General features: G+C 37.3%; 1 protein-coding gene across 3 annotated transcripts in view; it reads right to left on the bottom strand.

Moving 5' to 3' along the window:
- Positions 1 to 26,319, bottom strand: part of LOC113645511 (fibrinogen C domain-containing protein 1-like) — an 88,284-nt gene that overhangs the window by 17,820 nt on the left and 44,145 nt on the right. For all 3 annotated transcript variants that reach the window (XM_027151151.2, XM_027151152.2, XM_027151148.2), the window contains one exon: positions 11,908 to 12,004. In XM_027151151.2, the coding sequence (XP_027006952.1) occupies positions 11,908 to 12,004 (97 nt within the window). The remainder of the gene's footprint in view (positions 1 to 11,907; positions 12,005 to 26,319) is intronic.

Here is a 26,319-nt window from a genome sequence, read left to right as displayed (position 1 = left end):
GAAGGTTTTTACTAAAAATTCCTTAACAAGTGTCAAATTTGATGTTTTCTCTTGTAAACTAGAAAAATGGAAGCGTAATAAGCCTCTTTATACGTGGCAAGATTCCCCATGATCATGGCTGTCTTGTCCCAGTCCTGTTCTTTCATTGTTTTGTTGCCTACTTGTGTTCACCTGTTCCGTGTCAGTCCTAAAATAGTTTGTCCTCTCTATGTATGTCATTCATTCATTCATTCATTCATTCATTTTCTATCGCTTATCCGAACTTCTCGGGTCACGAGGAGCCTGTGCCTATCTCAGGCGTCATCGGGCATCAAGGCAGGATACACGCTGAACGGAGTGCCAACCCATCGCAGGGCACACACACAAACACACACTCTCATTCACTCACACAATCACACACTACGGACAATTTTCCAGAGATGCCAATCAACCTAACATGCATGTCTTTGGACCGGGGGAGGAAACCGGAGTACCCGGAGGAAACCCCCGAGGCACGGGGAGAACATGTAAACTCCACACACACAAGGCGGAGGCGGGAATCAAAACCCCAACCCTATAGGTGTGAGGCAAACGTGCTAACCACTAAGCCACCGTGCCCCCTCTATGTATGTTTAAATTGTTATAAATTGTTTAAATAGTTATCCAATCTGATTGCATATTATTCTTGTTTGGTGTTTTTGGTTGTTTGGTGTTTTTAACTAATACTATTTTTGTCAAGTTTACAAGTTTACTAAGTATACTTAAACCCAAAAAGTTTGTAAAAGTGTCCTTGCAGAATGTGGAATTGACATCTGGGATTGATTAGGTGCTTACAAAAGGCCAGATTGTATACAATACAGCCTGAGGGTGAGCTTCAACCAGGTATAATGTTTGGACTTTTGTATTTTGTATGGCGTTGAAAGAAATCCCCATTGCTTACTGAAAAACTGTAGACATATAACATATGGCCTCATTTTACTGTACTCATGTGTCTCTCTAACTATATACTACCATGTCCTTTATTCTATCATCATAAACCAGATAAATAAAAAGAACACATTTGAAGATTATTCAGATCTCTTTGCCCCTAAGCTTAGCCATTCAGAGCACTCATAGCCATGGGCTTTCCTGAATAAAAGAATGCACGGCTCCATCGATTTATTATCCAAATGGAGCAAATATTTGAACAGTAAGCACACTGTTGATGTTTAAACAGTTCAATTGTTTGAAAGTCTAATTGATTCTCACAAGAATCTCACATTCACATTAGACTGTCAAATCATCCGAATTCTGAATCAAAGATTAATGTTTTTGGTGTAATCACAATAAATAGACTAATTCAATTTGATCAGTTGTTTAAACACATTTTAATACGTTGTCTTAAAGTAATACACTTTTTTTGTTTTTACAGTTTAATATAATAAAATATTCTACACTATCGTCTCTAAACGATTGCTCCAAAAAGATGTTGCCATTTTTTTTTTAAATATATATATTTAAATATATCCGAGTACCAAAGTATTGCACGGATCCATTATCTTTTTTCTAACAAAAAATTGGGTCTGTGACTATAAAAAAGTTTCAGTCTTCCCTGCTCTACATTAAGTGAGCTTTCATGAAAAAAAAAAAGTGTTGTTTTTAAATAAGATGTGTGTATGTTTTTTTTTTTTTGTTTTTTTTTCGTGCAGAGGAGCTGTATGACAGTCAGCTCTACTCTCCTTTTCCCTCCACGCAACAAAACAGGGTCATTAATTTTTAATCACAGTCCTCCGTTTGTGCGGCTGCTCGTGGGAGAGCTTTTGGGAAAAGAGGCTTATATATGGTGGTGTTCCTTTCACTCTGTCACACAGTGGCAGAGAGAGGAGAGATGAACAGGGAGGAGAGTAGAGAAAGGTGATAAAAGCTCACACACACACACACACACACACACACACACACACACACACACACACACACACACACAAATCACCTTCTCGCTAGAGGTAAGTGTGTTGTGCCTGTAAGCTTTCAGGTCTTGGTATGGGGTCTCTGAACACCTGGCATGTGACTGACATGTCACAGACACATTAGCTCTTTCAAACACACACACACACACACACACACACACACACACACACACACACACACACACACACACACACACACACACACACACACATGATTCCTTCACTCAATTCACAAGGCCCCATTTACATATAAATCATGTATATAAAAATTAATATTTTAGAACACAAACATAAGGTGAACATTTTAGACAAAAAATGAAAGACAGACATTATGCTTCATTTCATTCTCTCTCGCTCTCACACACACACATATACACACACACAAGATTCTGTACTCATAAATATAAAAATTTAAAAAGGTAAAAAAAGAAAGAAAAGAAAGATAGATCTTGTGTGTACGAGTGTGCAAACATCTTATGCAAAATGATTTACAAAGTATAATTTTCTACATATTGGTCATATGTCCTGGAATCCTGACAGCATCCAATGCTTTACATCTCCATCAGCAGAAATCATATGAATCCATTAGCTTCTCTGTGTAACTACTCTGACCCGTTTTACCCTCTCCATCTGGTTTCCGATCTATCCCGAAGAAAAGCATCACATCAAACAAATTACTGTTCATTACTGCTTTCCCATCCAGCTAACCAAATAGCCTCTCTGGGACCAAGAGATATGCGGTGCATCCAGAAGGTAGCACCAGACTATGAAATTAATTGCCTGTTGGAAGATTTTTTTTTTTCTTAAATCCTATTACCAGACTGCAAAGTTACAAACAGAGCTCATATCTGACAGAAACACACTTAACATCTGCACCTGTAAACATAAGAATTAGTTCTTGTGTGATAAGCTTCTGTAAGATTGACGCTAAGCTAATTTTACTTTTTTGTAAAAAAAAATGTTTAATTAAGTACTGTACGGTCTGGGCTTTCACTTAATTTACACATCACATATCTCACAAGAATACTGAGAATAATCATAGAACATCTAGATTAAAAAAAAGAGTTTGTTTTTCGTTTCCATTCTCGGGATCTGCATAAAACCTGAGCACATTAATGCATGCGGAGTGTCTCAGTATTATCCAGTGGAGAAATATAAGTAGGTGGCTTTAAACAATAAGAGCGAGGATTAATGAAATGCTTTGTGGATGTTAAACAAGGTCATGGTTTATTCAGGAAGATCAAGATCGCAGATAGATCACAGATAAAGAACGAATTATAACTACCACTACGTACTCGGTGCAGGTCAACTCAGTGGGGACTGCGGAATTGTTGTGTTTGTGTGTCTATCTGCTGAAATAAGGTTTAACATGTGACCTTAAACTGTACACACAGAATCCACAACCCCGAGGAGAAAAGGCGTAGGATCAAAGACGTCTTCCAGGATTATGTATGTAATCCAGTAGAGTTGGTGAAGCGTGGCTAAAGAGTCTGTAATTCTTTTTTTTTTTCTTTTTGTTAGAATGATAAAAATCAAAACCAATCATGATCAATACCTCCATATCTCTATGACTCAAAAACATGAAAACTGATAAATAATAGCAAATGAGGCTTGTTGATAAATTATTATTATTTATTCTATGGTTCCATCCATCCATCCACCCATCCATCCATTCAAAATTCCACACGTTTCTTTCACAGGTTTGCTCCAATCCAAGATCACATGCACTCACACTTTGTTTCCCTCTCGGTCCTTTGTGTTTCTGTGTTTTCTTGTAAAATACAGCCATGTTTTATACCTTCAATAAAACCAGCCTGTGGTTTTGTTTATCTTGTATCGTCTCTGGTTACTATTACAGATTTGATTAGCTGGGATTTGACCCCTGCTACAGACTTTGAGACCTCTCTGGTTTTTCCTCAGTAAACTCCACACTGCCCTATCACTGATAGTTACACTGTCCAAACAATAATTTATACACAATAATTTACTGCTTTGTAACCGAGATGTCAGTGTGAAGGTTCAGATTTTATTGTACATGTGTAACAGCTAAACATTTGATGAAAACCGCATTACTACCAGACCAATAGGTCCATAATTGTCAAATAAAACACCCTTCAATCAACTAGTAGAGATGCTCATGAGAGGGAAAATTACACCTCATTCACAGTGTTTAACAATCAACAATCAAGTATTCATTATTAAATGAGTTATTATCACATCGGGTGTAATCAGCATGATTAGCAAGAAAAAAAAACTTATTTCGTATAAGCTATTACTATAGTCATCTCTCTAATACCCCAACCCTGCCCTACTGGATCCATAAAATCCATTATACCTCATAGATAGGTCATGTTTTTGGGGTGACAACACGGGACTGTCTTCTAATTGGTAAGCTTACTACAAACTATATACAGCTCTGGAAAAAAAATAAGAGACCACTTCAAATTTTTCTAAATTCAGCATTTCCATTCCATTCCATTCAGTGTCACACCTCATTCTGCTTAATCATGGACTGATTAGGTGATCACCTGAACCAAATCTTATTTAACAAGAAAAAGAATAAAATCCATTTCTGTTGTCATCATTATCCTCTTCCAATAAAACTCTTGATCATGCCAAAAGAGTTGAAAAGAAGTAAGGAAAAGAAGGGTTCAATTCCGGCTTTACTGGCAGAGTGAGCATCGGGTTACTTCCATCCTTAAAATTTCAAGACAGCGGTTCATAAGAACAAGGTCAAGCTGCAGACACTCGAGAAAACAAAGCTACAGACCAGCAGAGGGCAAAAGCAACTCTGAACTGACCGGGATGACCGCCAACTCATTCGATTGTCACTCAATAAATGGATGAAATCAAGGACCTACAAAAAGAATGGCAAATGGCAGCAGGGGTGAAGTGCATGGTGAGGACGGTTCAAAACTGTCTTATAGAGGCATGGCTGAAGTTAGAATGCTAGAAAAAAGCCCTTCACCAATTAGAAGCAAAGAAGGGGTCATCTTCACAGAATCCAATTTTCAGCTTTGCCCAACACTTGGTCATGTTATGGTTAGATGAAAACCTGGAGAGGTCAACATGCCACGGTGTGTAGCACCCACTGAGAAATCTGTCGGAGAATCTGTGATGGTCTGGGGGTGAAGGGCGATTGAATCAATTCACGTACAAAGCTTTCCTGGAAGTAAAATTTCTTCTTTCTGCTCTGACAATGTTCCCCAACTGTAAGGATTGACTTTTCCAACAGGATAATGCTCCATGACACACAACAGGGCCATCAAGGTGTGGATGGAGGACCGTGACACCAAGACTCTATCCTGGCCATCCCAATCTCCAGACCTGAACCCCAAAGACAAACGATGGAATGTGATCAAGCATAAGATAGATGATCACAAGCCATAAAACAAAGCTGAGCTGCTTGTATTTTTGCACAAGGAGTAGCATAAAGTCACCCAACAGCAGTGTGAAAGTTTGGTGGAGAGCATGCCAAGACTCATGAAAGCTGTGATTGAAAATCAGGCATATTTCACCAAATATTGGTTTTAAAACCTTTCCTAAGTTTAAAAATGAGTATTGTGGTGTTTAAAAATTAATTTAGTTTTTGTTATTCGACTGGTTGTAATTTTTTGTAAATACATGCTCTAAAAGACAATATGTTTATTTGGAATTTTGGAGAAATGTTGTCAGTAACTTTAAACTAAATTTTTAAAAAAAAATTCATTTAAACACAACTATAAATTGGTCTCTTAATCTTTCTATCTATCTATCTATCTATCTATCTATCTATCTATCTATCTATCTATCTATCTATCTATCTATCTATCTATCTATCTATCTATCTATCTATCAGTGCACATATAGCACATATAACATATAACAGCATTTAATTCTATCTATCTATCTATCTATCTATCTATCTATCTATCTATCTATCTATCTATCTATCTATCTATCTATCTATCTATCTATCTATCTATCTATCTATCTATCTATCTATCAGTGCACATATAGCACATATAACAGCCTTAAATTCTATCTATCTATCTATCTATCTATCTATCTATCTATCTATCTATCTATCTATCTATCTATCTATCTATCTATCTATCTATCTATCTATCAGTGCACATATAGCACATATAACAGCATTCAATTCTATCTATCTATCTATCTATCTATCTATCTATCTATCTATCTATCTATCTATCTATCTATCTATCTATCTATCTATCTATCTATCTATCTAGAAAGAGAGAGCCTCGAGTGCTCATTTATAGTTGGGCAAGTGTGCTTGTCGGTGTAGATTTTTTCAAGTCATGCAAGTGTGAATTTTTCACTTGAATTATCTAATGACTTCTTCCTCCCTCAAACGATTCAGACAACAATGCCAGGGGCTGCCTATAATGTGTTGAATACACTCAGGCTGTAATACATTCAGACAATATTAACACGTTGTGTGTGTCGTACAGTACCTGCACCTCCACTCTGTAAGAGTGTCAAAAGATTCTAGCTGCTCCTCCAATACTGTGAAGTATTAAGGGGGTCGTTCAATAGCAGCCAGCAGTATGTGAGTAAGCAATTGTGAAAAGTCATAACACGAACCTTCACAAACAGTCGCACGCATAAGAGAAGTGACAGAATAAAGCAGGCATCGGGAGATATGGAGATGTGGGGAGGAAGGGAACAGAGAGTAGAAGATGTATAAAGTAAGTAGCCACGCTTGTCAGCAGAGCTTGTGTTGTTCATCTCAGGAACTGGATTTCAGTAGACCAGACGGAAGAGGAGGAAAGGGAGGAGAAACATGATCACACCACACTCTTCAACAGAACATAAAGAGGTGTAGGAGGAGAGAGAGAGAGAGAGAGAGAGAGAGAGAGAGAGAGAGAGAGATGGATGGAGCAGGCACACGATCTTGCATCGCTGACAGCTTTGCCAAAGAATAAAAAGCTTCCTATGAATTTAATTTTTTTCATGCAATATGCTCCAACCTGTTCAAATATTTCTCAGTGGTGCAAAGCATTGGGACTTGTTTCTGAATCCCACAAGAATACTCTTACTGTCTGTTGGTAAAATGTGTGCAGGTGTGTTTTGTTAGAAGTTTGTAGGTGTTTATAGTTTGAAGTTTGCAGGTGTTTATTCTTTGACGTTTGCAGGTGTTTATTGCTTGAAGCTTGCAGGTGTGTATTATTTGAAGCTTGCAGGTGTGTATTGTTTGAAGCTTGCAGGTGTGTATTGTTTGAAGCTTGCGGGTGTGTATTATTTGAAGCTTGCGGGTGTGTATTATTTGAAGCTTGCAGGTGTGTATTATTTGAAGCTTGCAGGTGTGTATTATTTGAAGCTTGCAGGTGTGTATTGTTTGAAGCATGCGGGTGTGTATTGTTTGAAGCATGCGGGTGTGTATTGTTTGAAGTTTGCAGGTGTTTATTGTTTGAAGCATGCGGGTGTGTATTGTTTGAAGTTTGCAGGTGTTTATTGTTTGAAGCTTGCAGGTGTTTATTGTTTGAAGTTTGCAGGTGTTTATTCTTTGACGTTTGCAGGTGTTTATTGCTTGAAGCTTGCAGGTGTGTATTGTTTGAAGTTTGCAGGTGTTTATTGTTTGAAGTTTGCAGGTGTGTATTATTTGAAGCTTGCAGGTGTGTATTGTTTGAAGTTTGCAGGTGTTTATTGTTTGAAGTTTGCAGGTGTTTATTGTTTGAAGCTTGCAGGTGTTTATAGTTTGAAGTTTGCAGGTGTTTATTCTTTGACGTTTGCAGGTGTTTATTGCTTGAAGCTTGCAGGTGTGTATTATTTGAAGCTTGCAGGTGTGTATTATTTGAAGCTTGCAGGTGTGTATTGTTTGAAGCATGCGGGTGTGTATTGTTTGAAGCATGCGGGTGTGTATTGTTTGAAGCTTGCAGGTGTGTATTGTTGGAAGCATGCGGGTGTGTATTGTTTGAAGTTTGCAGGTGTTTATTGTTTGAAGCTTGCAGGTGTGTATTGTTTGAAGCATGCGGGTGTGTATTGTTTGAAGTTTGCAGGTGTTTATTGTTTGAAGCTTGCAGCTGTTTATTGTTTGAAGCTTGCAGGTGTGTATTGTTTGAAGCATGCGGGTGTGTATTGTTTGAAGTTTGCAGGTGTTTATTGTTTGAAGCTTGCAGCTGTTTATTGTTTGAAGCTTGCAGGTGTGTATTGTTTGAAGTTTGCAGGTGTTTATTGTTTGAAGCTTGCAGGTGTGTATTGTTTGAAGCATGCGGGTGTGTATTGTTTGAAGTTTGCAGGTGTTTATTGTTTGAAGCTTGCAGCTGTTTATTGTTTGAAGCTTGCAGGTGTGTATTGTTTGAAGTTTGCAGGTGTTTATTGTTTGAAGCTTGCAGGTGTGTATTGTTTGTAGCTTGCAGGTGTGTATTGGCTGAAGTTCGCAGGTGTTTATTGTTTGAAGCTTGCAGGTGTGTATTGTTTGTAGCTTGCAGGTGTGTATTGTTTGTAGCTTGCAGGTGTGTATTGGCTGAAGTTTGCAGGTGTGTATTGTTTCAAGTTTGTAGGTGTTTATTGTTTGAAGCTTGCAGGTGTGTATTGGCTGAAGTTCGCAGGTGTTTATTGTTTGAAGCTTGCAGGTGTGTATTGTTTGTAGCTTGCAGGTGTGTATTGTTTGACGTTTGCAGGTGTTTTGTATGAAGTGTGCAGGTAAGGAATGTGCAGGAATGTAATACACATAAATTGCTTGTCACACATTCGAGTTAAATTATGCTAGTTGTCACTTTTCAGCCTAAATCATTATACATCTGTGTAAGCACAACATTAGCCTTGACCAGTTGATTAGAGCTTTCACTGGCTAGCTAATAAAATGATGATTTCTCCACCCCTGCAATAAATGGCTTTATTTCTTGTAGTCACATTCAACCCAGTTTATTTACTCACATCACTATAATTGAATTTACTTCATCTAAGGCCCTTTTTTAATGTGCACAAACCCATCTAAACTGAGCATAAAGGCAATTTTAAAGACTCTGGGATGATATAGCACATTCACAGTGCATAATGAATTCACACTGCTGAATGTTGTTTAATCTTACAAGGAGGGTGAGAGGACCACTGATGAGACGCTACTGAATGAAGCATGGTCGCTAATAAGCACTGAGGTGTCACTTTCAGCTCAATATGCTGAGAAGTGTCATCTGCTTCATTAATGCATGAGCACTTTGCAGTAGCAGCTCTGATGCCATTTACTTTAGTCATTTTTACCCCTAAATATATAATCAGAAAGTGTTAAAACCGGGAAACAGGCGTGATGAATCTGACCTCTGACCTTGCCGAGGGATTTGTCACCGGAGTGTGGGATAGTCTGTTTTGGTGAATTCACACCCTTCGATTCAGGACTGCACCGGATTTCAGGATATTGAACCAGGTTTCAGATTAAGAGCATTAAGGAATGTCTTTTTATCTTTCCAGATAAGAAAAGATCCCAATGATGCAACCAATCTGCTCTGTAAAATCACAAAATGCTTTTTAGACCAAATAATTTTCTGAAAAAAAAAACAACAACAAAAAAATCCCCTAAATCACAGTAAACTATTAAATTACTATAAATAATAACAACAGAAAGCTGAATAAAAACAGAAAACAGAAAGGGGAACGCTTTAGACTTTCATTTAGGATATGTTTGTGAGCTCTGTGTGTGAGTTTTTACATGAACATCCGGTTAGTTCTGTCAAAAATATCTAAATAAATATGATATTATATCATATAATATAATATAAGTTTGTATATGAGAGAAACGACTGGGGTGTTCACAAAATTCATCATTCTGAACTGATGTCCAAACAGGCTAGCAAAGTGGAATCTGATCCTTAAAGCACTCGTTCACGTTAGATGCTGATTAAATCATATCCGATTGTATCGCGTTGAAGCCTTGAATATTATTATTATTATTTATTAGCATATCACTTATCATTTATTCTACCTATCTATTAACTTTTAAGCTGTTATGTGTGAGAACACTTGAGTTCTGTGAGCACTGAGCACTGAGACAAATGTCCTACCGTCTCGTTCACCAAAGTCAGCTCATGAGCCATGTTGCAAATCACAGCACTTTGAGTTCATAACATCAACCTAGGACAAACGTTCACGTTCCACGATCTTAGACGTCTATAATTCCTGATGCTATCTAATGTACATCTTCAACTGTCAATCCCACTCAATCCTCCTACAGTTGCTGAGCTGCCTCATCTCTGATACTGTACAGTATGAGTTTGTCTTTGCTGAGGGCAGTGTGGCCTCTACACTCTCTCTTTCTTTCTCCATTCCCTTATCTTCATCTCCGTGTACTCTTTATTTTCTCCCCTCCAGCTCATCTCTTTGAACTCTAGGTTAATTGTGTTCAGCTTTCTTGTGTCTTATTGATCAGACATCAGAGGAGCTTTAGACTCATCTTCTTAAACAGAAGGGGTGACGTAGAGCTTCACCATCTTTAGCCCATGGTGTGGAGCATAAAGTATTATTGAGCATCGAAACAAATAGCAGGCAGTTTCCCAGACTCGGGTCAGTGTCTCAAGCCAGGCGTCTTTATAAACTGCTACAAGAAATGACATACCATTCTGACATTCAGTGACATGTCATTCCACATTATTAGTTCTTGCTCTCATGGAAACGTGCACATGTTTCCGTTGAACGGAGCAGATTAATAAAGAAACTGGATTCATCCCTGAAATAGAAACATCTTCTAAAAGAAACGTATTCCCTGATAAAAATAAAGCCAACCTTGCAAATAGTAAATGAGTGAAAATACTATTAATCTTGCCTAAATTAGTTGTATCTGATAGGAACAGACAGTCAGAAAAAAAACACACATTTGTAAACGATTTGTGCAAAAAAGACTATAACGAATATATTGTGAAGCTTAGGGAAGACTGAAAAGGAGGATGTTGAAGCTTTTGCACCAATCCCTACTGGGGTATCTCATATCCTTCTTCTTATCTATCTCTGCATCCCCCAGCATCTGTTTCTGTCATGTTGCTACAGTAGATCAGTGTTTTCTATTCTATGTTCCTCTTTTCTCAATTCCCTAAAATAACTCAGGCATGTTATTTACAGGCAATCTGTCTTGCGTGTGTCATCAGTGCTCATTAATTCAGATTGTTGTTCTCTAACAACGTTCTCTTAATAGAATTAAAATGAACAGTAATGGCTGGGTAAAGTAGCAGCCACAACATTAAGACGACTCGCTTCTGCATTTTACTTTTAAGACATAATCGCTGTTAATGTACTTCGGCCGACTGAAGCGAACTTGTACTTATCTTTTGTAACAGGCCCGGCTCCACGGGGGGGCCAGAGTTTGCCTGGCCCACCCAATCAGAGGCTTGGCCCACCCTGACCCCACACCACATAACAGCCAATCACAAAATTGGTGCGATATTCAATTCAGCTCAAGATATGTTATTTTCTCATTTCTGCCCAACCCCCCTTTCACTCTCCTAGACAGACAGACAGACTCAGCTCATTCATTCACATTCACGCAACCTTTGAGGTAAACGGACGTGCTTATAAAGCAATAAACGACAGGCACAGTAACTTTATTAGAACTGTTAGTGAACTCGATTAACACTATATATAGCCTAATAAAATACAACATGTACAGGTTTGTTTTGGTTGATGTAAATAGTTATTTTAAAAGAATTGCCCCTATTTATCAAATCTAAAGTTACTTAATTGTTACAAGATCTGTTAAGCGGTCAAAAAAAAAAAATACAAATGCAAAAAGAGAGATGTAAAAATAAACGTTAACCCTTTATATATATAGTTACTAAATAGTTCCAAAATATGTACAAAAAATATTAAAAATGAAGAAAACACAAACGCAACAATAACAAACAACCCTAACAATTGTCTTAAATATATGGTATTAAAACTATAGACAATCCGACCGGCCCAACTCGAATATCACTTGGCCCACCTTTTATCTCATAACTGGAGCTGGGCCTGTTTTGTAATATGGAAAATAGAATTAAACACTGCTTACCAAGCCAGTGTTCCCCTGTGATCTTCCCGAAGCCCTCACGATATGCAGCCCAGTCCCTGTAGAAGTTTACAGAGCCATCCTCTCTGCGCTGAAACACCTGAAAGACATGAATTTGGCGTTTTACAGCCTATCGTTTTATTTCACGAGCCTTAGTTTTGTTATTCCGTCATACACGGGGGAATACATTGGATGTGTGATATTGTACAGTTTAAAGAAATCAATCAGTGACTAATTATCTTGATTAACTAACAAGATATTTAATGTATTTTTTTTTTAAATTAGGGGTTACAAAACATCCGACTGTGTCTATCATGGGATTAATTGTTTAATTATTATTAATTGCACTGTTTAGACACAAGAGGTCCCAATCTGCAAATAACCCATAGTAGTAAAATATACAGAGATAAAAACCATCCAACCTACACAAATAATTTATTATGGATTTCATGACTATGGTTTTACCAATGAAAAAAAATGTCAGCAATTCAAGAACGAGTTCATAGAAAACAGGAATTTTAAGCAACTGTGAAGCTGTACGTTCGGTTAAAACGATGCCTCGGGAGCTGCAACGGATCTCATTATGTGTCAGTCAATCATTTTCCCCACATTAGAAATGTTTTAATATTTTGATTTATTCCTTCGCTTTTTTTTAAAGGAATTAATAAATGCATCTTCTGTGTTTTGCACTATTTTGCATCACTTTCAAATCATGCATCCTTGCACCACCCAAAACTATCATTACACTTCTGTATGTCCATCCATATTTATTCTGTTTATTCTGTATATATACAGTAGATGTATATATCCATAATGACGTTCCTTTTGTACAGCTATATCTGTCATACCACTTCATACTGTATCATACTTATATAAAAACCTCACTATATTTACCCTTATTCCGTTATATGTACATATTACTACACCTTCTGTATAACCTCATACCCTTATTTATTACACTGCCACTTGTAAATAAGCCATCTACGCACTTCTGGTTAGATGCTAACTGCATTTCATTGGCTCTGTACATGTACCTTGCACAATGACCATAAAGTTGAATCTAATCTAATCTAATCTAATCTAATCTAATCTAATCTAATCTAATCTAATCTTGTTACCAATAAACTGTAAAACCTCTTCTAAACATCCTCTAAAAGGAATAGTTTATAATAAAAAAAATTTTTTTAATTACTATATCAATAGTCATAGAATACAAAAAGCATCCACATTCAGGTCGCTGTGAATCGTTGTTGCTATAGAAACGACAACATATTAAAAGAAGTCCATTAATATAAACCCGTCATTTGAATTTACGGAAAACGAACCGATATAATCTGATTAGTCAAATTCCATAATGCGGAAATATTACAAAGACCAGAAATGAGAAAGAATTCTCAGAACGAGGGATTTTTCAACAAGATATCACCGATCGATAAGAAACAATCGTGCTAGAATATGTCATTTCAATCAGAAATATTTGCCTAGTGAGCTATAAATGTAAAAGTAAGACCTGGACAGAATTCAAAGCATAATTCAGGCTGTAATGGACTGCGGATGTTCTTATAGAAGATTAATCAAGCAAGCAGTAGATCAATGACTGCTGTAAATGCCAGGAATGGAGGGGGGGGGGCTCCCTATTTAAATAAAGAGAAAATAATGTTCTCTTTATATGAGAAAAAAAAATGTACACACAGACAAAAAAAAAAAAAAAACTACGTTTGGAGATGCATCACCTCCCTTCTGTAGAAAAACTACGGTAAAATTAAATGCACATGGATATAGATACATTCTCTGGAAATAATAACCTTGTGTGTGTGTGTGTGTGTGTGTGTGTGTGTGTGTGTGTGTGTGTGTGTGTGTGTGTGTGTGTGTGTGTGTGTGTGTGTCAGAGATCGACAGCTTCCTTGTCACCTGGCATTCATTTCAAAACAAAGCCTCACCATTAGTGTGCTTTAGCTGAAATACCTAAAGGCATTTTTATCTGTAAAGATACATAGAGTATAACTCAGATCTCACAGTGAGGCCTGGGAGCTGCACCTTTCAGTCAATACATCTTAAAAAACATAAGGCATCTTTTAATAAAACATGCAAACGTACCATGCCCGTGCTCGGGACCGCATTCGAAACGAACGACTGCGTTTCGATTCTAAATAAATCCCCACTTTCGATCCTTCTTCAAGCCACAAAAGCATCCATAGAGCTTTAATTATTTACAAAGATCCCTGTAACTACTTACTGAGTCACATTTAAGTAGGAAGAGCTCTAAATCTTTATTGAACCTAGAGTATAAATCTAGGCAGTTGAAGACAAGGAATTTTTTTGTGTTTTGATAAATATTTCAACACTGACGGATATGAAAATTCTAGGCACCGCATCAGTTTAGATTTTGTTGACATTTAAAAAGCATTAAGACGGTATATGGGGAAAACAGAGGGTACACTGGCAAAGCTTTGACAACTCCTGACTCCGAGAGTTAGAGATGAGAAACTGGCTGTGAATGAAAGGTGAAGCTTAGGGTAATATGTTTACAGCAAACTTGCTGACTGTATCGTCTGTATACCGGGTAAACAGAAAAGCACACACACACAAACACACACACGCATGTTATAATAGCATTAGATGGAGTCAGAGTGGGTGTGTGATGTTATGTCCCTCAGTTTCTCTTCATATCCATCATAAATCTGTTTCAGCCTTCACACCATGCGTCCACTAAACAATTTCTCTCCCTATAATGAATGTCCACTGGCAGCAGAGCACACAATAGCTGACACTAGTCCTTCAGTTCAGATGAGCTTCAGCAGCAGATTACACTGCTTGGACATGTACGCCAGCCCACTTTTGTCTAAAAAAAAAAAACGACACGGAAGGATGACCTTGTCCCGAATAATATGAACTATTATCCGTATTATTCTATTCCGTTCTACTGAATTCTCAAATGTGTTCGGTTCATCAGCAGCTCTGACACCAGTTCCAGCTGCAAGACAAATCCCAGGTTAATAAAGAGATCGATACCAGTTTATTGTCATAGCACCGTACAGGCACACAGCAATAAAATGCCATCTACCAGAAGTGAGAATATTAAAATTGTGCAAACAAACAAGTATTATGATCAAACAAGTAATTATTTTAAATATGTAAATATAATAATAATAATAATAATAATAATAATAATAATAATAATAATAATAATAATAATAATAATAACACCAACAACAACAACAACAATAATAATAATAATACCACCACCAACAACAGCAACAACAACAACAACAACAATAACAATAATAATAATAATACATTATCATTTCTCTAATCTACGGCTAGTAATACACAGATTTTGGTTATTTAACAAAGAATTTTTGTTTTCAGTCTTCAGAACTTTCTATATTTTTTGTAACAAAACAATCTTCATCATTTTTGTGTTATTAAATTTAAGAGAAGGAAAAAAGTCTGGTGAGCAAAAACTGATCATTGTTGCAGTAAGGTAAGTGATAACAGGGTCTTGTTTCATGGATATTACAATGTATCTGTACATTATATCTGTATAGCTGTACAGAAAAATGATTGTGTAATTTTTGGAAATTTGCTTATACCGTTCACTCCGCGTAAGTCTGCTTAACAGCACACCATTACATCATCGGTTATTTTCACATAACGGAATGAAATGCGAAGTAGTGTTTTATTCCTTATGAGAGACAACAGTGTTTAATCTAAATACAGGAAAAGATGTGTACGTGAGTTTAACAACCTCTTGTCTCTCACTTTTACAAACTGTTATCGCATCTTCTGAACTGCTGGACATTGATTATTTTTTATATTTTTAAAACCATTAATACCATTAATGTTAATATTGATAGTAACATTATTATTATTATTATTTATATTATTATTATTTCCTGTATTTAGATTAAACACTGTTGTCTCTCATAAGGAATAAAACACTACGTCGCATGCTATCATTCCGTTATGTGAAAATAACCGATGATGTAATGATGTAATGAATATAAACTTGTTTCTATTAATTCATTTCTATAGTAACAAACACAACACAGAAAGTTTCCATGTTCCACATTATTTACAGCTAATAATGAATCGATTTTCAACATGCAAAAACTAAAGAAAAATACATATTTATTATTATTATTATTATTATTATTATTATTATTATTATTATTGTTGTTGTTGTTATTATTATTACTATTATTTATAATAATAGTAATAATAATAATAACAATAATGATAATTTATTATTATATAAATAATTATATATTTAATTTATATATATTTATTATATATAAAATAATAATAGTTTTTGCATGTTGAAAATCGATTCATTATTAGCTGTAAATAATGTGGAACATGGAAACTTTCTACTATAGAAACATATACATTTCTTTACTATAGAAATGAATTAATAGAAACAAGTTTATATTCATATATGATTATTATTATTTTTACATTAGGTTTATATGCCTTGTTATATAAGCTGCTGTTACAGAAAATGAACCAACACCTTCTGTCCAATCAGAGCTGAGAACGTAATAGCACTACGAGATGCAGCGATGAGCAGTGAAGACAGTCGTGCTTGCCGAGGACTGTAAATCATCTCAGCTCTCTGTGGGGTTCGAAAGCCATTTAAAGACAGAGCAACAAGGAAGCCCCAAACGCCATCTCTTTGTAACCCGAATGCCTCAAAAGCGAACAACAAAGACGCTCGTTCAGCAAGCGAAGCGATCGATCTACTCCATTAAGCCAGTAAAGATTTCATACCCCTGATATCTGTCAATTTGGTACAGATGTGATGAGAAAAGGACAGTTAGGGAGCTGAACTGAAAATATTGCTTTAAAAGCCTGTGTTTGCTTTCCAATTTACGGCCTCGCCGTCGGTGCTCGCACAGCCCAAATTACGCAGCTTCATCAATGACAGCGATGTGCCACTAAGACAGAGCTTTTCACCGATGGAATCCTCAGCATCTCCTCGGCAGCATTCTAATCCACAGATATCACAGCGTAGAGACAAACAGAAACAAATAAACTGATGCACGTTGCTACTGAAGCACGTTTTTTTCCCCATTTCAAGGCGCCAAATTACAGAAGAGTCGATATCTGTAAAATTCAGGCCTGTCTAATCGTCGGAATGCTTTAAAGCTCTATAAAACATTGCATGGTCAGCGTTCTCGATCCCAATCACTGTGTCTCATTTGCTTTGCTCTTAACCTGGAATCTTTTTATTCCTTTGTTTTTTTTTTTTGTCAGACACCAACGTGGATTTATAAAATATTACAAAACCGTTCAGCTCGTATAAGAAGTCTAAATAATTATGCCATTTAAAAAGAATGTTTTCTTGTGTAATGTAATGTAATTTCTTTCCTTGACACCTTATTATAGCTCACAACAAAGAGAAAAGACTTCACTTTACACTAAGGGATAGTCTGTATGACAGTCTGTAATTTAGGGTTTAGAAATGTGTTACATAAGTAGGGGATAAAACACAACAAGTTTTGCTGGTATAGAAAAATATGTCATTAGTTCATTATTCTTCTATACTGTAATGGCGAGGCGGTGCAAAGTCGATCAGTGTTTGAACGACGCGAAGTGTTTTACGCCACAGGAATTCACTCCTGCTGACAATTTTGTATTATTTACAGAACGATTATTTACATCGTACTTTTTTTTATCCGTTTGTAGTTACATAGTCTTCTGAAAAATGTTCCTGTTATTATTTAATAATACTTTATAGCAGCTATATACTGTATAAACAATTGTTCCCTTACCAGCCTCTTCTGATTTCTTTTACAATTTACATTTATCTCAATTATACAGCGGAGCAATTGAGGGTTGAGGGCCTTCCTCAGGGGCCCAGTAGCGGCAGCTTGGTTGCCCTGGGGCTTGAGCTCACAACCTTCCCGAGTAGAAGTCCAACACATTAAGCACTGAGTTACCACTTTCCGATTTTCCTTTTAATGTGATTTGTTATAATTCTATACACTTAAGTGGCCGATTATTGCAAAATTTGTCTCGGCCAAATAATCATATTTCTTCTCTCTTCTACTACTTCTGTCTCTTTCATCAATCAATTCGATTTCTAATCAACAAGCTCCGATAAAGGTGTGTCTCAGAGTTAGGAATAAGCCATTCCAGTCTTCCATGTTTATTTCGAAGAGCTGTTTGTAATATGTGTAATAGCTAGAGGCAAGTTATAAGAGATTAACGACATAAACATACCGAATGACTCAATTACAGAGATAAACATATCACAGGATGTTGTTTACCTGCACATTTGATCATTGATCTGTGCCAAAGATGAGATAATTAACACGTTATTAGTGTGCATGTAAACACAATCACTATATGACAAAGATCCAACAGCACTGAATTAAAGCCAGAGACAGCATGCCAACATTCACCTGCACTAAAATGAGAGAGAGAGAGAGAGAGAGAGAGAGAGAGAGAGGAAACAGGAATTGAGCTCACTGTGTTGTTGCTATGTGTACAGCGTTTTCCTGAGAATCAAACCCCCAACCCCAGAAGTGCGAGGCCAACATATCGACCATCTCTGTTTATTTTAGCTTCTTATTGTAATTTTGGTCCTGATTCTCCTTTAAAGCTTTAGTGTTCCTAATCAAAAACCTTCTAATCAATACACAATTATCAGACTGTATCTGACTCTAGAAAAGGACATTAGTCCTAATAAACCTCTCCTGTGTTTATAACAGTGTATAATCACACCCTCCAGTGTCACCCAAATGAGGATGAGGTGCACTTTTGAGTCTCAAGGTTTCTTCCCCTTCCATCTAAGGGAGTTTTTCCTCACCACAGTCACTTCAGTCACCTCAGGATTGTTCGTTGGGGATAAATACAAACACGTTTAAATACAAGTCTGATATTAATCTTTGTATTTGAATTGTTCTTGACTGTTTTTATGCATGAGATTATGCTGTAATCATGAACAGTATACCCACTATTTGACATGATGTGTTCTAGGTACTAAACTGTCATTTCGAGGCAGAATGAGATCACATTCCCACCTTTTGCAATATTTATATATCAAATGGGATATTTTTCAAGTTGACGCTAATGACATTTCAAATGCTTCAGTAGAGAGTTCCATGCATGTGAACGCATATAAGCTAAATATAATTTCATTTATCATTTTGAACGCCGGCACGACAGCAGGTAGTTTTGCTGCCTCACAGCTTCAGGGCTCTCTGGTGTGATCCTGATCTGCATGGATCTTTAAAATGTTCTCAGGGTTCTTAGCACCTCCAAAACCTCTTGATTTCAGTACGTTTTTTTTTTTTGTTTTTTTCTTTTTGTATGAATAAGTGTACACATGGTTTTCTTATGAATCCAGGACAAAATGAAAGTGAAAAAAGTGAAAGTAACGTGACATACGGCTAAGTACGGTGACCTATACTCAGAATTCGTTCTCTGCATTTAACCCATCCAAAGTGCACACACACACAGCAGTGAACACACACACACACACACCATGAACACACACTCGTAGCAGCGGAGGGATTCGGTGTCTTGCTCAAGGGCACCTCAGTCGTGGCCGGCATGAGACTCGAACCCACAACCTTTGGGTTAGGAGTCAGACTCTCTAACCATTAGGCCATGACTTCCCAAAGCCACGACTTCCCAAGGAACAAGGATTTGGAAGCCACTGTACCGACGACGAAAGAACACGTGAACGAATGATTTAATTAAAACGTAATTTAATCACCGAATGAATTTAAAGAAACCTCCAACACGTCTTAGTGTAAATAAAATATCAACATTTTGCACTACACAGCACATATGAATGAAAAAAGTTACACTGACTTGTTCAATTGAGCCGAAAGCTGCACATATGGCTGAGACATTAAGATTCTTACATAGAAATGCAAAGTCATTCCACATATTAGACTTCAATTTCACTCCTAATCAGATCAGGGCCTTAATCCAGAGAAGGAAATGAGCTCTTTACTGAAGTAAAGCAGGACGCTGATATGAGGTACTACTGTAGCTCGTTTGCCCTCAGTTCCTGGAGAGTGTTCATCCGGCCCATATGTACACCCTCTCCGTATAGTCAGTATTTAACTCTTCTTTTTTTTTTTTTCAGTCATAAAAACGTGTCCGTGTTCAGCGTTGAATATCTTTGTCATGTCCCACTCCATCCTATTGGTTAATGCCATATGAAAATTAACACTCAGGGCTTTAAGTGAATTTGTATTTTCATGACATTTTTTTTCTAGCTTCATAGAGAGAATATATTCATGACAAAGTATTATGTTTACAATACACAAATGTTTTTCAATCGCCATTTCTGCTGTCTGTGAAACCTTAAGTGCTTATTCATAAGCAACTCGAATTTGAAGGCGTTATTTTTCAACCGTTAAAATTCGGTGTCCCGATAGACAAAACAGAAAAACGCGAACAGAGTCGTGACTCATCTTACATCAAAATTAAAACGATATATAAAGACCATAAAATAATTTATTTGTTTAGAATGATCGAAAATGCCTGATAAGTCGAGCGCCGGTGTAGTGGTGAAAAAGCTTAAAAGAGAAGGCGTTCATTAAATTCCAGGGGTTTCTTTACTATGATGTAATGTGGGCATGTTTCTGGAGGTCTTGGAAAAACGATCTCTTAAAAAAAAAAAAAAAAAAAAAAAAAAAGAGCATACCTACGATGGATATTGAAGGACAAAACAGGTAGATTTTATATTTTATATCTATTATGCTTTATTATCCTACAGTTAAGCTATTTTCGAAAACAAATCAACGACCAAAAACTACGGTTAGGGTTAGATGATCAAATAGGCCACGCCTACCCGATGACGCAATATCTGTCACTCTGTTCTGAAATCCCTGGAAATAAGTGCATCCCTAAAAGAGAATTAGCGCTCTACATTCACCTGCTTTCGTAGCATCGTTAATCTAATTGCATTTGCTGTCCATCCCTATGCACGATTTTTAATTCTAAATGAGATCTGATTCATTTACAAAACCGCAAACCGTCAAAAAGGACTTGCTATACGTCGGACTGCTGTGTTAGTTTATCCTCGGTATAATTTCTAAATACTGATTAATCATGTAAAATGCAATCTGTCCAATTAAATGAGACTGGGAGAAGTGGTGAGTGGAAATCACTGGTACCATCTGCAGCCCATCAGCAATCTAACCCCTGCTAATATCCTGCACACTGAATTGTGCGAGTGGACTTGTGCGTCTCCTCCACTAGTAAATCAATAAAAGCCAGTTGGGCAATCAAGGATTATACAGATAGCATCTGGTGAAAACAACTTTGCAGATACTCACTAAGACTCCTCACTACTTTTTCACAGGATGCGTAACTCTTCATGCGGCACATAAACGGGCGCCGCAGAGATTCCGAGTGTGCGCAGGATCTGAAAATGGACTGTGTGTTTTCCCATGTTTTATTTGTGTCGAAGCAATTTGGTAAAATGGAGCTTATAACTAAGTACACTCCTCTCAGGAGGATTAGACGGTTCCTTCTGAAGCATTAATGGTACTTTGGTTTGTCCCTTTGGAGAAAAAGATTACAAATAGTGCCTGTTTAAAAGGGTACAAGGATGAACTGTCCGAAGAAGTAAGAAATCTTTCCAAAACTACACTTTTAGTTGCAGTGGTGTGACGGCAGAAGACTCTGAGGTCACATTTTATACAACGTGACCGAGAAGAAATTAGTGGTGCTGTTTTTTTTTTCTTTTATTTTGTTATTCATCCTATGAATATATGAAGATTATGTGTTTATTTTAGATCTCTTCAGAACTAAAAACTCTGGCCAAACAAACCAAAGGGTGGATATAATGCTTCACACATCGAAGGAAGGAAGGAAGGAAGGAAGGAAGGAAGGAAGGAAGGAAGGAAGGAAGGAAGGAAGGAAGGAGACAGAGAGGGTTAAAAGGAAAAAGGAAGAAAGATGACAGGGAGGGAGGAAAGGAGGGAAGGAAGAAAGATGACAGGGAGGGAGGAATAGAGGAAGGAGGATAGGAAGGAAGGCAGGAAGGAAGGGAGGAAGGAAGGAAAGGAGGAAGGAGGGAAGTAAGGACGGAAGGAAGAAATAAAAGAAACAGAGAGGGTTAAAAGGAGAAAGGAAGGAAGGAGACAGGGAGGGTTGAAAGGAGGGAAGGAAGGAAGGTAGGTAGGATGGTAGAAAAGAAGGAAGGAAGGAAGGAAGGAAGGAAGGAAGGAAGGAAGATGACAGGGAGGGAGGAAGGAAGAAGGATGACAGGGAGTGACGTGACGTGACATACGGCTAAGTACGGTGACCCATACTCAGAATTTGTTCTCTGCATTTGACCCATCCAAAGTGCACACACACAGCAGTGAACACACACACACCGTGAACACACACCCGGAGCAGTGGGCAGCCATTTATGCTGCGGCGCCCGGGGAGAGAGGAAGGAAGGAAGGAAGGAAGGAAGGAAGGAAGGAAGGAAGGAAGGAAGGAAGGAAGAAATTTAAAAATGCCGAGACTCAGAATAAGCTAAGGACAGTGTTGCTTAGTGTCTCACACATGACACATTCCTGCACGCTTTTCTCTGGCCTGTGAATGAGCTGTTACACACATCTACAGGAGACACCATGTAGTCAGGACTACTTTCTCTCCATGTCGCTGTGACTAGTTCTAGCTTACACAGCTTTACTCCCTACTGTAAGTCTCAAGCACAGCACAGACTTGTCACTGTTCTCTTAGCTGCATTAATCATTAGTGCTATATAAAGAACGCTACTTTCTCTGCCATCAGATTCAGGACACTGAGCCTTAAAAATGATTCTGAATTCATTTCACTGTGATAATACAAAGTAAAACGACATCTGTTCTAAAAAGAAAAAAGTTGTCTAGAAATAATTAAGAGTCATATCACTAGCGGATATAAGCTATAGAATTAGACAACAAAGAGTTGATTCATAAGCACCGAACACCAGTATAACAAACAGTATATTTACATATACAAATATATTCAAATATAATTTGTCAGTTTAAATTTCCACCTACTTTCATCTACATTACATTATTGTCTATAATCACATCTCTGTACAATTATATATATATATATATATATATATATATATATATATATATATATATATATATATATATATATATATATATATATATATGTATAGTACAGACCAAAAGTTTGGACACACCTTCTCATTCAAAGAGTTTTCTTTATTTTCATGACTATGAAAATTGTAGATTGACACTGAAGGCATCAAAACTATGAATTAACACGTGTGGAATTATATACGTACATAACAAAAAGTGTGAAACAACTGAACATATGTCATATTCTAGGTTCTTCAAAGTAGCCACCTTTTGCTTTGATTACTGCTTTGCACACGCTTGGCATTCTCTTGATGAGCTTCAAGAGGTCGTCACCTGAAATGGTCTTCCAACAGTCTTGAAGGAGTTCCCAGAGATGGTTAGCACTTGTTGGCCCTTTTGCCTTCACTCTGCGGTCCAGCTCACCCCAAACCATCTCCATTGGGTTCAGGTCCGGTGACTGTGGAGGCCAGGTCATCTGGTGCAGCACCCCATCACCCTCCTTCATGGTCAAATAGCCCTTACACAGCCTGGAGGTGTGTTTGGGGTCATTGTCCTGTTGAAAAGGTGGTGTGTCCCAAACTTTTGGAAGGTGTGTCCAAACTTTTGGTCTGTACTGTGTATATATATATATATATATAATTCATATATATACAGTATATGACTGTGTGTGTATTTGTGTGGCATTATACTAGAACTGTGTTTATTTTATAAAGGAGTATGAGGGAAATGAAAATGAAATAAATGGAACAACAACAGAAAATAAAATCATTACTCACAATCACAGCAGCTAAAATTGCACAACTGTGAGAGGACTAAATTAATTTATGCAAATACAACACACACACACACACACACACACACACACACACACACACACACACACACACACACACACACACACACACACACACACACAAGAAATTAAAAAATAAATAAATAAATCAGCCCATCTTGGCAGTACGAAATAAAACAAATAGAACACAAATTTTCTTTGTGCCTGAAACAAATAAACAATAATTAAATAAATAATTTTTATAATTTAATATATTCTGTAAAAAAAAAAAAAAACCTTTAAATCACACCCAAAATTTGTTGAGAAAAATAGTGTAATCGTTTTGCCTTTTTTTTTTTTTTTAATGATACCGTTTTAAAATGACAAATTGCCTGATGCTCTACAGAATAATTGTTGTTATTGCACTAATCACAAAGTCATACACAGATAATTACACAGATGATTCAAACCCCATCCTGATGATGGTAGCTAGAAGCCTGTTAGCTTTGGTTGGAGATAAACGTTATACTTCCTGTCCTGCATTCGGTTTATTGATAGCTAACCGCTAATAAATTCCCAGCAACTTGTGAAACATCTGCTGGTTATCATTATCACGACGGCTTAGTCGTCCCTCGACAAGATTTCTCAGCAGGCTGCCTGTTTGCATCTATTCAAATGTCAGAGACATGAGGTGCTTCTCATCGCCATGCTGAAGTCCCATGTGATCTTATGCTTGATGCAGCTGGCAACAAGTTAACTGGCTTCATTAAATCTGACTTTTTAATTTGCAACTAATTACCAAGGGAGTGAGAACGAGAGAGGGAAAAAAAAACTTCTGAAAAATACTGAAAAAGGGATATGAGCTTAATGGATCAGAAAGAAAGAGCCAGGAGAGCACTACAGTTCTGTACATTGTTATTGCTCCCTCTCTCTCAGATTTATGCAAATAGCTCATTCCTTAATGTCTTCTGGGATTAATGGAGCTGTTAAAAGGTAACGGCGGGAAACCGGCACTGGTGATATATAATGAAGTTGGACAGCAGTAATGTCCTCAAGGCCTGCTGCTTTACAGAGTGGATGAAAGAACACAATATGTTCTTCACAGGAATCAAAATTCTTGTCTTTGTTCACAAAAAACGATAAATCACAAAATAGCGCCGAGAAGCGACCGTTTGAGGAAAACACAAAGGTAAAAAAAAAAAAAAAAAAAAAAGAACTATAAAACTTAAAAAGCACTCGTGACTGCACCCACGGTCGTACTTGTGACCAAGCATTCGTAAAAATTCACTTTAACGGGCAAAATAAATATTTCATGAGAGGCACTTTAGCGTCAGTCATACGCTCGCTTTATATCGATATAAATGGAACATTCGTTTTAATTCCTTTCACCACAATAAAATGTTAATAAAACATTTATGTTCAAGGGGAACGTGTTGAGGTCATGCTTGCGGTTGCCAACGCAACTCGTAGATTAAACTGCATGGATAAATTCAAGTCAGCTTTCCAGGTGGTTCATGTGTGTGACTGTAAGACATCGTTATTTCCAGTTAGATGAATAACGAGGCTGCATAGTTAATGATGCGCTCGTCTAAAGCTCGGAACTTGGTGGGTTATAAAAACAAACAAAGAAAATGTCAGAAAGTTCTCCTTACTTAGGAGTGCTCACCATCGACAGTAAATAAGGTAGACTCCACTTTATTTCCTGGTATTTCTTTGGATCGATAAGCAGATAGTTCAATATTTAAGTATCTACAATCAAACGATACAATATCAGTTGGCTAGATGTAGACGGTGGGCAATGGTGCCTCAAAACGTTGAGGCTCTGGGTTGTTGAGTGGGGTTCAAGTCCCAGCACTGCCAAGCTGCCACTGTTGGGCCCTTGAACAAGGCCCTTAACACTCAGCATCATGGCTGACTCTGTGCTCTGACCCCAACTTCCACATTAAAAATACAACACATGGCATAGTAGATATACTGTCTATAGTAGTAAGAGCAGCTCTGCTGTATGGGTTAGAGACTGTAGCTGTGAGGAAAAGATGAGGATGTTGAGGTTCTCTTTAGGAGTGACGAGGATGGACAGGATTAGGGACGAGCACATCAGAGGGACAGCTCAGGTTGGCTGTTTTGGGGACAAGGACAGAGAGGATAGATCGAGATGGTTTGGGCATGTACAGAGGAGGGAGATGGTTATATTGGTAGAAGGATGTTGGAGATGGAGCTGCCAGGTAAGAGGTCAAGAGGAAGGCCAAAGAGGAGATTTACTGTATGGATGTGTTAAAAGAGGACATGAAGGTAATTGGTGCGAGAGTAGAGGATGCTAAAGATAAAGTTAGGTGGAAACAGATGTTTCGCTGTCACGACCCCTAACGGGAAAAGACGAACGGAGAAGAAGAAAACATTTCGTAGTAAAGTTACACAATTCAAAGTGGTATTATCACAAAGGCTGGCTAAAGGATGTTCTGGCTGTAGTGCTGTTTAGTTTTCTTTAGACCAGTTATTTAGAACAAATGATGACAGACGATCATTTCTTAATCACTTCTTTTCCTCTTGGCATAAGATCTGTTCTTATCAGTTTAATATCTG

Source organism: Tachysurus fulvidraco, chromosome 14 (assembly GCF_022655615.1).
Source record: "Tachysurus fulvidraco isolate hzauxx_2018 chromosome 14, HZAU_PFXX_2.0, whole genome shotgun sequence".
Lineage (NCBI taxonomy): Eukaryota > Metazoa > Chordata > Actinopteri > Siluriformes > Bagridae > Tachysurus > Tachysurus fulvidraco.
Note: the sequence above shows the minus strand (reverse complement) of the source record. Positions and strands in the feature narration are given on the sequence as shown.